General features: G+C 42.4%; 1 protein-coding gene across 6 annotated transcripts in view; it reads right to left on the minus strand.

Moving 5' to 3' along the window:
* Positions 1-6543: 6543 nt before the first annotated feature.
* ADAM22 (ADAM metallopeptidase domain 22) overlaps positions 6544-16026 on the minus strand; it is a 193756-nt gene continuing 184273 nt past the window's right edge. For 3 of the 6 annotated variants that reach the window (XM_084621591.1, XM_084621590.1, XM_084621588.1), the window contains 2 exons: positions 8914-9037; positions 6544-7128 (listed from right to left, as the gene is read on the minus strand). In XM_084621591.1, coding sequence (XP_084477717.1) covers positions 7108-7128; positions 8914-9037 — 145 coding nt within the window. In that variant the 3' untranslated portion in view covers positions 6544-7107. The remainder of the gene's footprint in view (positions 7129-8913; positions 9038-16026) is intronic. The other 3 variants (XM_084621593.1, XM_084621592.1, XM_084621589.1) reach the window with 1 other exon arrangement.

Here is a 16026-nt window from a genome sequence, read left to right on the forward strand (position 1 = left end):
TACAATGCCAAAAGCTTTTCTGAACGTGGTCATATTGTAAATAGTATTTTCTCCTGCAGTTTAAACAGTCCATAATTTGCTATTTTGGAAAAATAACATTTTGCATCTATGCAATGATTGTAATAAAAAATGAAAAGTACAATATTCTATATAAAACACTAAGTACTGAAACATTTTTTACCCATAAGAAAAAAACAGATCATATACTCATAGTTTGAACCTACAGTAGATTATTCCCTAGCATAAAATACAAAGTTTGTGAGCAGAAATCCTTCTGCTATTACAATATGATATATTAGCACTTACTGTATTACAGCCTTACAGTATTGTATGTTTATCTGCTAGCACCACTATACTTGAAGGTCAGTCAGGCAAATTTACAGGCGTTTCTAACCTGCTTGTAAAAAAATACTCAGCATGCTAAAGCTTGAATACAGTCTTAAGGCCTTGTGTAAGTTTTTAAAAAGAAAACCTTTTAAAGTCATAATAATGCAGAGAAACACAAATAAATTGGTGTCTAGGTTTTGAACTCCTGTAACTAACACCAGCGTTAAAAATGTTACCAGCTGAATTCATACCCCACTCTGACTTCTGAGTCACTCAGCCCTCCCTCCGCAGAGTGTGCTTTTTAGTTGCCTTGTTCTTTGTATTTCCCCTAATCCTCATTTCTCTCTGAATCCCGTGGCAATTCAGGTCTGTCTATACTGCAGAAAAGTTCAGACTGGTTCCGCTAAAGTGACTTTAAAACTGATGGAAGCTGTGGTTTAGATCTGGTTTTGAGAGCTAACAAAGCCCGACTGGCTTAGCTGAATTGGTTTTAAAACCAGGTATAAAGTTTGCCCAGTGTAAGACAGGCCCTTAAAACCCCAACACAGTACAGCATTACTATTTCCTGCCATGGTTTCCAGCACTTGTTCCTGTTACCTGCTTTAAGCAACACAGTTGTGGACTTTTCCCAAATGGTTGTTGAAAACTGTTCTGGAGGCTCAGACTCTATCCCATGGGCCTGAGAAATACTTTTAAAAAGTTCTGTGCTATCCACACAGGCTGACACCAACAGTCACACGAGTCTGGCCAGCAATCCCATATTGCCCAATAGAGGGGATAATGCATGGAAGCTATGCACACTGTGGGGCATCAGCAGCATGTGAGACAATGCATGCTAGGATGTCCTATGGCACACATGGATGGAGGAGCCAAACCTGTAAGGAGGTGTTGGTTAAAATGTCCGATAGTTTTTACAATTTACATGCAGGAATGTCTGTCCACAAACCATGCTCAGCCGACCAAGCAACAAACTGGTTATATATTTGGTTAGAAATTGTAGTGTAGAAGGTCCTACACCAGCAAATGTGGCTATTTCTGGCCTTGATGTTGAAAACAGTTGTTGCACTGGTGTAGATAGCCTCAGATGAGTTAAATTAACACCAGTGGAGATGGGAGGGGAAGGAAAAGGCTTGATATCTACTCTGTTGTCAAAGTTCTCTCTCTTTTTAATTGTAGCCATGCTCTAAAGGCCCATTATTTTATAATCACCCAAGACAGTAAAATGTACTGTATACATGGGGCCTACATACATCAGCTTAGCAGGTTCAAAGTCTCAGACACCAAGGAGAAAACTGTTAGTCATTTATAAGTATCTGTACTTAAAGAAACATGTCCAGAAAAATTTCATGAGACTTAAGGTTAAATTCACAACATATTTATACACAGACACACTGTATAATTAAAGAATTGAAACTTTTTTAACTAGATGTGCTTACTTGTTTGCATATAATACTAATGTGCAAATTAGCAATCAGACATTTCTGATACATTGTATGAATTTGTTCATCAGAAACTGTAGCATGGGTTCCTTATGATGTTACCTCCTCCTTGTTGATAGCTTGATTCTCAGCACATCCATCATCAGCAGGTAAGCTGTGGCATGAAGAATTTAATACACAGAAGAGCACAAGCATGGTGCAAAGTTTCTATTTGAATGCAGTACCTGCTTTTCAATCCTCAACATATTGCTCATATTAATCTTATTTTAAATATACAACATTCTTAGCCCACAGTATGAAACGGAGATCATTGCTTTTAAATATAGCTCACTTTACTAGTAAAAATCCTTATTATCAGGCACCTATTTATGGCACGTTTGAAATAATTTAGGCCCAGATCCCTCAAGGTATTTAGGTACCTAACTTCATTTGATTTCAATGGAAGTAAGGAGCCTAAATCCCTTTGAGGAGATGGGCCTTAGTGACCTCTCAGCACCCTTCATCAGCAGGTGTGTGCATCACAGCTGGCACCCATATTGGAAGACTCAGCAGAAAAGCCCATTAACTTGATGGGCCATGACGACTGTGTATCTTCTCCACTCTGTAGTTGCTCCATCTTGAGCAGGGTGAAGTTTTGCATGGCAGCTGATATCACCACTGCATGTGCTGCAACTTGTGTGATTACAGCGGCCTGTTATCCAGCTAGCTTCTTTCAGAGGCATTAAACTAAACTAGTGGCAAATTATGTAATACAAAAACCAAACAACTGTTCTGGGTTTAACCTGGTCAATCTTCATTGGCATTTGAGGTTCATACACCCTACAAGTTCCTGTTTTTGTACAATTACTTAATTTACTGTTCAGGTCACTAACTTAGTGCAGAATTTTCCTCCAGAATGCATTTGAAAAAAGGCAAAATTTCCATTAAGTGCCAGGTGTTTTCACTCTCTAGGGCAGTGGTTCCCAAACTTGTTCCGCCGCTTGTGCAGGGAAAGCCCCTGGTGGGCCGGGCCGGTTTGTTTATCTGCCGCAACCGCAGGTTTGGCTAATCGCAGCTCCCAGTGATCCCTCGGCCCGTGCCACTTCCAGCAGCTCCCATTGGCCTGGAGCAGCGAACCGTGGCCACTGGGAGCCGCAATTGGCCGAACCTGCAGACGCGGCAGGTAAACAACCCAACCCAGCCCGCCAGGGGCTTTCCTTGCACAAGCGGCGGAACAAGTTTGGGAACCACTGGTCTAGAATACCAAAGCGAAAGCCAATATTTATTTAATTTAAATTTAGTGCTTACATCTAGATTACCAATCACTGCATATCTCCAAATGTCAATCATGTCCATTAAATTACCCTACACACAAATAGCGGTATCATCAAATCCTACAAATGAGTGACACCAGAAAGAGAAAAAGGCTGCAAGCACAGAATACAACATAGATAATACAATTAGGAGACCTATTCATTTTCAAAACAAGATACTATGAATGTTATATAATCTGCCACTACATTACATTCAGTTTCGGCCACCAAATCTTGTTGTGTCTTAATGGAAAGGGAGGAACGAATGAATATATAGAAAAATATAAACAAGATTATTCAAAATTACACACGAGTTTGTATTCAAACAAAATATCAGAAAAGGCACATGATAAACATTTCAGTTACTAAGGACAACAAACTAATGCATGGAGAAAAGTTATCTTCCTTGTGGTAGAACAATGAGTTGGTCATTTTTACATAAGAATTTCCTTATTTGGGAGAAATATTTAAGGGCCTGATTCAAAAAGTCCCTTGATGGCAAAAGGAGTCCCATTGACTTCAGTGGGCTATGGACAGGGCCGGCTCTAGGCACCAGCAAAACAAGCAGGTGCTTGGGTCGGCACATTTCTAGGGGTGGCATTCTGGCGCTGGCCATGCTGCCCCTAGAAATGTGCCCCCGCTGCCCCAGCTCACCTCCGCCTGCTCCCCTGAGCCCGCCACCGCCGCTCCGCCTCTCCCCCTCCCTCCCAGGCTTGCCCTGCGTGAAACAGCTGTTTGGTGCAGCAAGCCTGGGAGGGAGGGAGGAGAAGCTGAGTGGCAGCGCGCTCAGGGGAGGCGGCGGTGGTGGAGCGGAGGCGAGCTGGGGCGGGGAGCGGTTCCTCTACCCCTCCCCTTACTTTCTGCGCTCCCCCTCGCTCACCTCCGCTCCGCCTGCTCCCCGAACGCGCTGCCTCTCCCTCGCCTGAGAGGGAGGGAGGGGAAGTGGAGCGGCGGCGTGTCCAGGGGAGCAGGCGGAGCGGAGGTGAGCTAGGGAGGGGGGTTGCAGTGGGGGGGGAAGCCACAGGAAGCAATGGGGGAGGGGAAATGCGGCACGCTGGGGAGGAGGTGGGGCTAGGAATTTGGGGAAGGGGTTGCAAAGGGGCAGAGTTGGGGTGGAGCCGGGGGCGGGGGGACACGAAAAAAAAAGTGGGGGCAGCCAAAAAATTTTTTGCTTGGGGCAGCAAAAATCCTAGAGCCAGCCTTGGCTATGGCTCAGACCCTTCTTCCATAAGATGTACATTAACAGTTCTCTGTCCTGTTGTCTTTGGCCTACGTTCAAACTAAACCTTTGCAAAACTAGAGAGACAAGGTAGGTGAGGTAATATCTTTTACTGGACTTACTTCTGCTGGTGAGCGAGACAAACTTTTGAGCTACACAGAGCACTTCTTCAGGTCGGTTCCAAAACTAATCAATTACATACTTCTGTACCGACAAATCTATTATCTGCATTAAAGTGCAGAATCTTTGCCCAAAACCATTGTGGATGCCAATGCTTTTCAAACCCACACTCTCTGTTCTCATTCATAACTGTAATAAGTCACAACGCTTACCAAAATCTCTTGCCATGAAGGGGATAAGTTCCTCTGCTAGGCCAGTGTTGTGTAGATGTAAACCTGCACACTGTCTTATAAATAAAATATAATACTTCTAAAAATCTTACCTACTTAACAGTTGCTGACATCTTTAAAAATGTCTTAAATTTAAAACTAACCTAAATTTGACTAAGTATCAGAGGGGTAGCCATGTATCCACAAAAACAGCAAGGAGTCCGGTGGCACCTTAAAGACTAACAGATTTATTTGGGCATAAGCTTTTGTGGGTAAAAAACAACTTGAAGTGGGTTTTTTACCCACAAAAGCTTATTCCCAAATAAATCTGTTAGTCTTTAAGGTGCCACTGGACTCCTCGAAATTTGACTTGCTTTAATCAGAGAGAGAAATTTGATAAACTGAACTCTGTTACATTAAAAGGCTGTAAGTGGTAAATTTAGTAAGTAGATTCCACTTACTAAAGGAATATGTGAAAGAGGTAGAAGATTCAGAAGCACACATTATGTTCCCATCAGCATCTAATCGATTATATCACTGTGGGCCATGTATTCTAATATTTCTTATTAGAAGATATCTTTTGTTCTGCAATGGAATTACCAGAGGGCTGGACATTTGTCACTTCTGGAGAGGTACTGACAGGAGAGGTGTTTCAGCTGATTTATAATTGCCATTTTTATTATTTAAAGAACATTTACAATTGAAAATGCCCAGGGATGTTACAGCATCCTTTGGAATCCTTCAGATGTTGTAACTATATCTACTCTACATCCTTTAGCACACTGCATACAGTTGACCAGAAGTCAGGCTAATGCCATCTTGCTGCATGTCTCCTTCGTAATGAGTTTCTTTTTGCCTCTTCAATTTCATTGGTCTGGATCCACTTGTATTCAGCTCAAGGCCCATGCTAACTGCAAAGGAGACCTCTGCTGCTGCATGTGTAGGGTATGTCTACACGGCAGGTGGCAGTGAGCCGCCCAGCCAGGATAGACAGACTGGGGCTTGAGCCAGCACTCTAAAAATAGCTGTGTGGCTCTGGCAGAGACTCCGGCTAGCCAACCAAGCTCAAGAGCACCCAACCTCTAGGCTTCAGCTCAAATGGCTAGCCTGAGCCTCTGCTGGAGCCACAAAGTCCACATAGCTATTGTTAGCGCACTAGCTCAAGCCTTGCTAGTGTGAGTCTGTCTGCCCGTGCTGCGAGACTTACTCCCAGCAACAGTGTGGGCGTACCCACAGTATGGTAATACATGGTACAAGTGATACCAGGGGAAAAAAAGGGATTGGCCAGTTGCCTAGCTTTCAGTTTTTGTATAGTACTATGATAGCATCATGCCCATCACAAGCTGTATACTCTGCCGTGTTGCTCCAGCATTGGGTCTGACGTGCTTTACACACACACCCCCCCATCCCAAATCTGCCATAGAGACCCCACTTCCACCGCCTTAGCTGACGACCTTGGAATACTCCTCAGTTTCCAGTAAATGTATGTTCACTGTTAGTTAAAGACTCCAGCTCTGATTTCAGTGGGATTGTTCCTGATTTATACCAGTGTGAGAGGAGACAAACACACATCACCACTATCAGACAACTTATTTTTGCTGGTTCCTTAGGTGGTGATTTAAGCCAAAGCATCATTGAACTTTGGTTTTTCTGTTGATTATAACAAATATATTCCCAGATTGTGGAGATTTTGGTCAAACACCAGTGTGCTGAGAAACACATTTACAGTAGTAGAACTGTTGTATTTCCAAAGCTGTCTGCTCATAATATTCAGAACACTTGAAGTGTGATGATGTTAGTCATGACTGTTTCTTTAGGCATTTGGCAAAATACATGTGTGTTACAGCTGTTTTCACATTTTAAAATGTTTGCATATATACAATTTGTATATGGAGATTATAAACACAAAAGGTAAAAAAGATATAGTTCTTGTTTGTTTGAAGTTTATGCCTCTCAAAACTTAAGATCCTGTAGTAAAATTCTACATTTCTTACTCTTGCATGCTAATTTATACTACAGTATGTGGTTTACCCCTTACTTGTGGAAAATAAAGAACAGAGAGTTCATGCACATAGCATAATGTTTACATTGGTCACGTGCTTCAGAATACAAAATTCTGAACTCAATTTTGTTGTTATTTGGGACTGCATAAACCAAAGAAAAACTTCTTTTATTTGGGACTTGTACATGAATTTTAGTTGTATTTCTACACATATTGGTCATCATGCAAAATACTCTTATCATATTCAATCTATTTATCCCATGTTAATTTTTGTGATTTTTGGTTATTCTTTACAGATTTAATAGAATTCTAATCAACAGCAAAACATGTTGTTTTTTTCCCCTTGGGTTTGAGAGCAGGTTCTCTCTGTGATCACTGGCATCTCTGTTGTTCTTTCAAATTGTCTGAAGAGCAGATGAATGTGCAATGACTCAGTGATGCTGAGTTTCTATAAAATTTGAAGTAAACAGTTCTGATGTCACCTAGGTAAACTGTAGAACTAAATGGAAGTCTCCCATAGCTGGAGGGGGGGAAAGGAACACACATATACAAAGTTATAATACAGTTATTAACTAAATTATATGAGAGTTTTGTTGGGGAAGAAAGGCTGCTTTTTTAGGTCTCTAGTTCCTAGTGGATATCTATTCATATCACAATGTTATCAAACGATCGGAAACATTTCAACAGGACTGAAAGCTGCATAATAAAAGCCTAGGACTGGGAGAATAGAGTTGAAGAAACAATGTCAACTTAAACTATCAAGCTTATGTCAGAATGCTTTTACTCACTATTGTTACAACTAAAACTGATGTTATCATAACTAAGGCTAGAGAGAGCACAAAATTTCCCCCTACAATTTGCCTGCTCAGAACTTCTTTAATTTATGCCAGGGGACTGGATAGGTACTCAGGCAGCCCCATGACTGGGGGAAATAAGTGTGGCTTAACTTCCTTTCTACCCCTCTGCCTGCACTGTGCTGGCCCAAGATCTCCTTGACCACAACTCAGTGGGTGAGATTCTGTGCTGTGCCTCTGAGTATAGCAGCCCAGAGCTCGCAACACAGCGCTATGGGGACACGAAAGTGGCTTTAGCCCTGCCTATTCTGGGCCGCTCTAGGGGTTGGAGCAGGTCCCAGTGTAATTTAGACAGCACTGGCAATAGACAATACACTCCAGAAATCCTGGCCAGGAACAGTTTTTTTAGGATTCGTTATCTGCCAGCACAAGTTAAAGAAGTCTTGTGCTAGAAGCCAGCTCAGCCCCCAGCAGTCTCCAAGCTTAGAGAGGAGGAAGACTGGCACCTGTGTCTGCACAGCTCCCCAGTTTTGGCTGCTGCTCTGGCATATCTAGGAATCGGTCTCTGTTTTCCTTTTAAAGACTGACAGCAAAATTAGTCACTATGTTGCAGGCTGGCTGGCCCTTTAAGGCAGCTATCCCTCACCCTCACGGAGGAGCTGGCAACATAAAGGCCAATTAGAGAACCCAGCTGGATCTAATGGGGCTTAATTGGAAAGAATGACCCCAGCTGTAGTGGTGAAGCAGGGAGGGTAACTGGGAGTGGATGACAGGGGATGTATCCCTTGATGATTGCCTGTTCTGGGCATTCCCTCTCGAGCATCTGCCATTGACCACCCAGAAGATAGGAATCTGGATTAAACAGACCATTGGTCTGACCCAGTATGGCTGTTCTTATGTGCTTAATTCAGAGAAGGAAGACCCTGGATAGAGGAACAAGGATAGTTCTCCTGTGGGAAGTGCCAGAGGAAATCAGACTGAATCAGCCACTAGGAGCAGGGTAGGCTCCAGTGAGAGAGAGCCTTGAGTTAGGGCCTGCAACAGGAGAAAGAGACCCACAGGGAGCAGAGTAGGCTCCTGTGAGGGAGCCCTAAGATAGGGCCTACAAGGAGCCAGGATATCCTCGGAGGCACAATGCTGGAGTTCCTGGTGAAGGAAGAGAAGCTCTGAATGGGCCAGGAAGCACAGGATTTCAGCCAAGCCTGAGAGGGGCAGATGAACTATAAATATTGACATTATTTGAACTTTAAGTTGGACTTTTATTCTCCCCTTAAGAGGACTGAATGATTATGAGGCTTGGCCAGAGGGCCAAGTCACAAGAGACCCAGAGCAGGGATCGGGAGAAAATGCTGTCTGGAACTGGCCATTGCGGGGCTAAGGAAGTGGCCATCAAAGAGTGCGAGCAGGAAATCCCCTGCAATACAATGTCCAAGCATGAGGGGGCCACATTTAAATATTTCCTTAATTAAGAGTTTTCCTCTGACTATATATAAAGAAGGAGAGACACATACCCTGGCACTTTGTCTGTTAGCTTTCTTCTCCTCATCAGGAAGTGGAGGCATCGGGTATGGGTATTTTCTGCTGGAGGCAATAGATCCAGTGGAGGAAGATGGAGACTTTGCAGGAGACAGAGTCCTGAGATGTTGAAACACACAAAATAAATATGATGTCTTTGGGCACCAGAACTTCAACAGCAACTGCAAGTACTTGGAAGCTTGATTCAGAATGTAAATGCATACTTTATGAACTCAGTATTAGAAAAAAATTGATCATTACTCTAAACATTAAATGATTATAAATAAAAATCACTCAAATGCTTACAGCTTCCTTAATACTGGAAGGAAAACTTAAGGCTGCTTCTTATCTTTCATTAGTGTAGTTTCCCATAATAATCATTTTCTTAAACTATATTACATAGCATCATATCTTATCATTATAAAGTTAACAAACCAAGTCACCGATAGAATAGAGAACTAAAACAAAGAAAGGACACTGACCTTTAAATATAAACAATGCTAGTATATTCACAACTAAATATTCTACCAGGGAGTGAATAAATGGCAGTAAATAGTGGTCTTTTAAATAGCTTTTATACATTACAATGCTAAAATATGAACACAGTGGATAAACTACTATTTATACATATTATATTAATTTACATAAAATGCATGCGCTTGGAGGCCAAACTGTTAGTTGTGAAGAAACAAAGGCAAATACAAAGTGCTAACAACAAATTATTAGACATGCAAGCATCAAACAGTGCATAGTGTTCCAGCCAAAGAAAGAGTCTGATGAGAATATACAAAAATGGACTGATTAATCAACTGCAATCAGCATTTCTGTACAAGGTGAGCAGAGTAAGCAGGAGCAAGTCAATGTTTGTATCACATGAAAGGCATTCTTTTTACGTCAATAAGGTGGCAGGACTTTATTGACTGGAATTTTACACGTGGGAAAATCTCGACACTTCCCTTTTAAGATTCTGCACTTTTATCCAATGAGAGAATCCTATGAGGGCCCCATCTTTGGATAATAGAGAAGAAGAAAAAAAAAAAACCCTGGAAGTAGAAAATCTAAATTACCCTAGCTCGTTAGTTTCATTTTGCAGACAGAAGGCCAAACTTTGACAAGGGGCCTGCATCTGGCTGCCATTTGCATGTGGCCATGTCCCTCACACACTTCTTGAGCACTTTTACCTACATGCTCCATTTCTAGGATGTGCTTGAGGAAAATGTTGCCACTCCGTTTCTGCATGCACATTCTCAACCACTGCACACACAGCAAGAGGCTGCAGTGGTGAGCTACATTAACATCACAGTCATCAGAGCTCAAGTCAAACAGGACTACTCATAGTAGTCAATACAATGCCCAGTAGTAAGTTTTTGTAGGGTTGGGCCCTTATATACCAGTGTAGGCGCAGAAACAGGCTAAAGGCTCTGGAATGGTCTGATGAAAACTTTGCTCTCTGTTATATTTAATAGCAACTCATTTAAACGTAAAGCGTTTTTAAAAAACTTTTTTTAGTCTAATACATTGTCATGATTGTGTCTGCGATTGCCTATAACTGCAAGCTCGTTTCCCCTACGAACAACGGCTGATGGTAGTTATGACCAGCAAGGTATCAATGGAAATTACATAGGAGCTTGTGACTGGTGTGCAATTGATGTCACCAATGTACATGTACTGTACTTCTAAAGTCCTGTGCTGTAATCTCCCAAATGTCATACTAGTTTAGGAAAGAACGAGATTATAGCCGTACAGTTCTTTACGATATTAAAAAGTAACTGCATTTTGAGCACAAAGTGTGATAGACCAACACACACACAGAGATTTGCAGGCTGACAATTTTAGGCCTCTACTGAAATATGAAATAAAGTATTTTTGTGTGCAACATTGCAAGCCTAACTGAACAGCAAACTGCCAATGCGAAAAATCAGGCTGTTTTTAAAAATCAAGGGAAAGGCTCACAATTTTTCAGACCTGTCCGCTCACTAATGCTAATCTCATTTGCACTGACAAAGGTTCGTAATGGTATTTTTCTCCCTCATTCAAAGGAACAATGGGCTCCGTAGTCAAAAAGAAAACCAGGAGCCTATTTTACACTGATAATGAGACCTAAAAATTAAAAACCCTTCATTTTCATTTTTTAAAACACAAAATATGAAGTAGCAGGAGATAAGAACTGAGGGTGTTCACTTTGGATTCTGAGGTCTTTATCTGAGAATAAGATGTTTATCTCAATATCATGGCCGAAGTGTGTGTGTGTGGATGTATACGGATCAGGGAAGAGAACATCCTTCTTCATCCCAGGATCAGGCTATGCTCCCTCCTACTGCTCCTCTTGGTGATGCAAGCCACCCCAAGAAGAGGAAGCACAGAGAGGAAGCAAGGCTATGGTCCTGCCCCCGCCCCGCACCAGACTGTGCAGGGGTGGGCAGTTGCACAGAGACAGAAGCAAGCAGCGGCAGCCCAAGGAATGGTGGCGGATGCACATTCTCTCTCTGCGGCAGGGTCCCTGGGGAGGATTCCTAGCTTACCCGGTGGAAACTACAGCTCTGCATCACTGGCCAAAGCGTAAATGGCCCAATCTGACCCGCGGTTTGTCACTGGGAGGGGTGGGAGGATCAGAAATAGATATGTTTCAAGGTCTGCTCCCAGGCACATCCCTAAAGTCCTACTGGACTTACAGGGGTTGCACAGATGTAATGAGGAGCAGAATTTGGTGTAATGGGCTAGATTCTCCAACATTTTTATTATATCACAACTATCTTTGTTAGGTCTCATTTATAACCACCTATCACAGATTTACAATGTGTATGCGTCGTCTTCTTTTGGTTTTCTATGTTTGTCACTGTAGTGGGTTTTTTTGTCTTATAAACTTTGTAGAAACAGTATATAAGGAATTTTGCAAATGATTTCAAAATCAGATGTGTATTACCCAAGAAAAATTTTTGCTTTGCCTTATAGGAAATAGAAAACGATCTCCAGGGAAAATGCTTCTGAATAAATCAGTTCTCCATGCACGCACAATGCTACATTTTCAAACTGGGCGTGAAACTGGTACACCCACAAAACGGTTTGCCAGTGTGTTGCTCCTACAAAAGGCCCACCTGTGCACGAGCCATTGTGTGCACACGTTACTGCCTATACAGCTACCTACCTGGCATACAAATACCAATGGCAATGAGCAAACCTAAAGTGTTTCGAGGCGCACCAGTTACACCCACATCTGTGAAATTTAGATGCCCAGTTGGAGGCCTACTACATTGAAAATGCAGTTGCACACTTAAATAGATAAACATGCCCTTCCCTCACAATCCCTGGCCACTTATTTCTGCTACTCATTTAGGTACTCTGGATTTTTTTTTAATGGTCTTGACTAATGTGCCACCTGTACAGAATGTGAAAACACATCGCAAGTTCAGCTGTGCACGGAGTCAGATGCACAATCACTGATTTTTTTTTACTTGTAAAATGCTGTACTGTTGAAAATATCATGCTAAAGACTCTATCCTGCCACTGTTTATGTGCTGTGTATCCCAGATTTATATGCACTTTAAATGAGAGAGCCATGTAACAACTTTCTCATTTACAGTATGGAAGAAAGTCAGCATCCAGCTAGAGGGATACTTGCGGGTAGTACCAGGGTTAGCGCTGGACAAAACTCTGCAGTTTGGGGTCAGGTGGGTTTCATTGAGCTTTTACCATGGGTTTCAGTTCTCATGGTTTCGCATCTGTTAACTTTCATGTTTTCATCTGAACTCACATGCAAGGCCTGAAATACAAGGAAACTCATAAGTTTAATTCATTCCTGCACATTGTATGGAAGGTTTGATCACAGATTTCACTAGCAACCCAAAATGAAGCCATGAATCTCGGGGGGTCTGGAAGTTTTCATCCTGGGGTCTGAGATCAAGAAGGATGAGTTAACGACTCATTTTTTGTGTCTGTGTTTGAAGCAGAAACTAAGAGACTTTTGTAATCACATTGGGTTTCAAAACGACACCAGTGATTTAGACAATGTTGCGGTCAAAAGGGATGGCATGAAATAAATGTCACATAGCCCACAGCTTAATGACACATGATCTCCTAAAACACAACTACTGTCAAAATTAGAGAAGACAGCTATGCTGGATGCCCCTTATTCCTCAGCGGTGCTGTTTATCACCTCATTTTGTAAACTGCACTAAATCAATTTAAAAATCCCTCTGGTTAAAGCGGCACACACCCCATTCTCCACTGAATGCATCCGATGAAGTGAGCTGTAGCTCACGAAAGCTTATGCTCAAATAAATTTGTTAGTCTCTAAGGTGCCACAAGTACTCCTGTTCTTTTTGCGAATACAGACTAACACGGCTGCTACTCTGAAACACACCCCTAATGCCATCAAACTGAAATAAAACCTTGCTTATATTGGTTTAGCTTAAATCAGTAAATTATCAGTTTATGAGTATCTGTACTAGGGGTTTGCATCATTTTAACCAGATTGATTGCATTAAACTAGTATATATTTGTTCTAGTATAGATTAGGCCATATTTTAAAACACAAATACACCCATTTGTCCTCTCTTTTTTCAGGGGTGCAGGAAGAAGAGGGCTGAGTAGAAGCTGAAAGTGGGGCAGAGTTTTAGTTCTAAAGGTGGATCTGCAAGAATAGGCTGAGGTTCCAGTTTTGGGATATTCATTCTAAATATTGCATGAAGTTTCTAAATGATCCTACATGTGCCCAGAGCGCTAGATTCACACAGCTTATTAAACACATTTATCTTCAGAGTCTCAAGGTGAAATCCTGGCTCTACTGAAGTCAATGGGAGTTTTGCCATTGGCTTCAACCAGGGCCAGGATTTCACCCTCGCCACTACTCTTCTCCATAGAAAGGAGTCAACCTACCTAAGAAAATGGCTCTTGCCATTACAATGCCTTTATTAAACAGCTCTTTTCCATAGGAACTGTAAATCCCTCAGACAGAGCCTGTCAGAGTGAGAATCAGGGCCTTCTCCATCATGGAGCCATGATGTGGGAACTTATTACTGGAGAAGATGAGTGACTATAAACTGCTCCCTGCCTTCAGTACGCAGTACAGAGCTTACTTGTACTTTCCAACAACTGCAACTAAATACAGCAATGAAGAAGAAAGGAGTAACTGAAAGTAAAAGGGAAGAGAGAGCGCTATTGAGAGAAAGGGGTGAATGAGGCAGGAAGGGAGGAAGGAAAGAAACAAAAAAATCTTTTTTTAAAAAAGCACAATCTGACCGGCCCAGATGAAACAGGGAGAAAATGAGCCCGGTGGCCCTGTGTGACTATGACCTGTCAGAGATGTGCTCACACACAAAGGCAACGGATGGTGGGGTAAAAACTTGGAAATTCGAGGTTAGAACTGGTGACGCAAAGCAGAGTTAAAGCTGGTTTAGGTGGCTAGCTGAGAAGGAGCAGAGGAGAAAGCGCAGAACAGGAAAAAGCAAACAAAGCAGAAAAATATGAGAGGGGAATGGAAAACTTATTCTCCCTTCCCCTCCATCCCTCCTGAAACTCGTCCTCCACCCGACCCTCCTCCCTCCACCATCTCCCTCGAGACAAGTGTCTGGGTTTTCACCTTGAAAATCTTGATTCTCTGTAAACTATTTCCTATTACTGTAAATATTTGCAGTAACTCAAACTCGGGTAGCTCGGTGTTTCAGAGGGACCCTTTGCATCACTCGTGCACAAATAAGTCTATGGGACTGGCATACTTAAGGCTTTGACAGTTCACATTCTAATGATACCATCGCAATCCTGAGAGCCTGGCTTGCCTCAGTGAGGCCTGCAAGTAGTTCTTGATCACTGTTCAAAAGGTTACTTTCAGGAGAAACTGCAGTAGTAGGCACAGAGCTGGCATGAAAGGGACAAGTAGTCTGCCTCTAGTGTAAGACCAGTAGCAGACTCCTCTCTCCCTGGAGCAAGGCCAGGAGCCAGGGAAGCTATTTCCCTGCTTTGTCCACTGCTGGGGCTGTGCAGCAATATGCTGCCCCTTACACAGATTGTACATATACAATAAAAGGAAGGGCTAGATTGTAAGTGACAGATGAAATTCTCCTTTACAGTTCTTGGTCTCTCCTATTTGGGGAACCCACAGCTGGGTGCTTTGTGGGACCAGAAAGGCCAGCTTTGATTTTTAACCATTAAGAGTAATTATATCTATGTATATACACACAAACTTGACTTCCCTGTGGAAAAGGTTCAGTAAATAGGTCAACAGGCCACTATAGGTAACCTAGGGCCAACTTTTTAACATTTTTTTTAAAGTCTGCTGGGGGAAGTCCTCACAATGCTCTGTTTTCTGAAAATCTTCAACCGCATAGTTCGGCAGTTATCAATGTTTTGTGATTCTATCTTCCCTCTGCTGGCGTCAACAACAGCACTTAACAACACACTATTCCCAGAACTATGCTGACATCACTGAGGGTAGCGTAGAAACAGGGAAGTAAACAAAACAGCTGTGTTCATTTCAGCTTTCTTTAAAAGAGAGCACAAATGAAACAACTACCAAAAAGTATTATTCTGTATTAACTGTCTTCATTCTTAGAATCAGAGAATATCAGGGTTGGACGAGACCTCAGGAGGTCATCTAGTCCAATCCCCTGCTCAAAGCAGGACCAACCCCAACTAAATCATCCCAGCCAGGGCTTTGTCAAGCCTGATCTTAAAAACCTCTAAGGAAGGAGATCCTACCAACTCCCTAGGTAACACATTCCAGTGCTTCACCAGCCTCCTAGTGAAAAAGTTTTTCCTAATATCCAACCTAGACCTCCCCCACTGCAACTTGAGACCATTACTCCTTGTTCTGTCATCTGGTACACATGAGAACAGTCTAGATCCATCCTCTTTGGAACCCCCTTTCAGGTAGTTGAAAGCAGCTATCAAATCCCCCCTTCATTCTTTCTTCCACAGACTAAACAAACCCAGTTTCCTCAGCCTCTCCTCATAAGTCATGTGTTCCAGCCCCCTAATCATTTTTGTTGCCCTCCGCTGGACTCTTTTTCCAATTTTTCCACATCCTTCTTGTAGTGTGCGGCCCAAAACTGGACACAGTACTCCAGATGAGGCCTCACCAATGCCGAATAGAGGGAAATGATCATGTCCCTCGA

The sequence above is a fragment of the Lepidochelys olivacea genome, assembly GCF_965140295.1.
Source record: "Lepidochelys olivacea isolate rLepOli2 genome assembly, chromosome: 2".
In the NCBI taxonomy this organism is placed as follows: domain Eukaryota; kingdom Metazoa; phylum Chordata; order Testudines; family Cheloniidae; genus Lepidochelys; species Lepidochelys olivacea.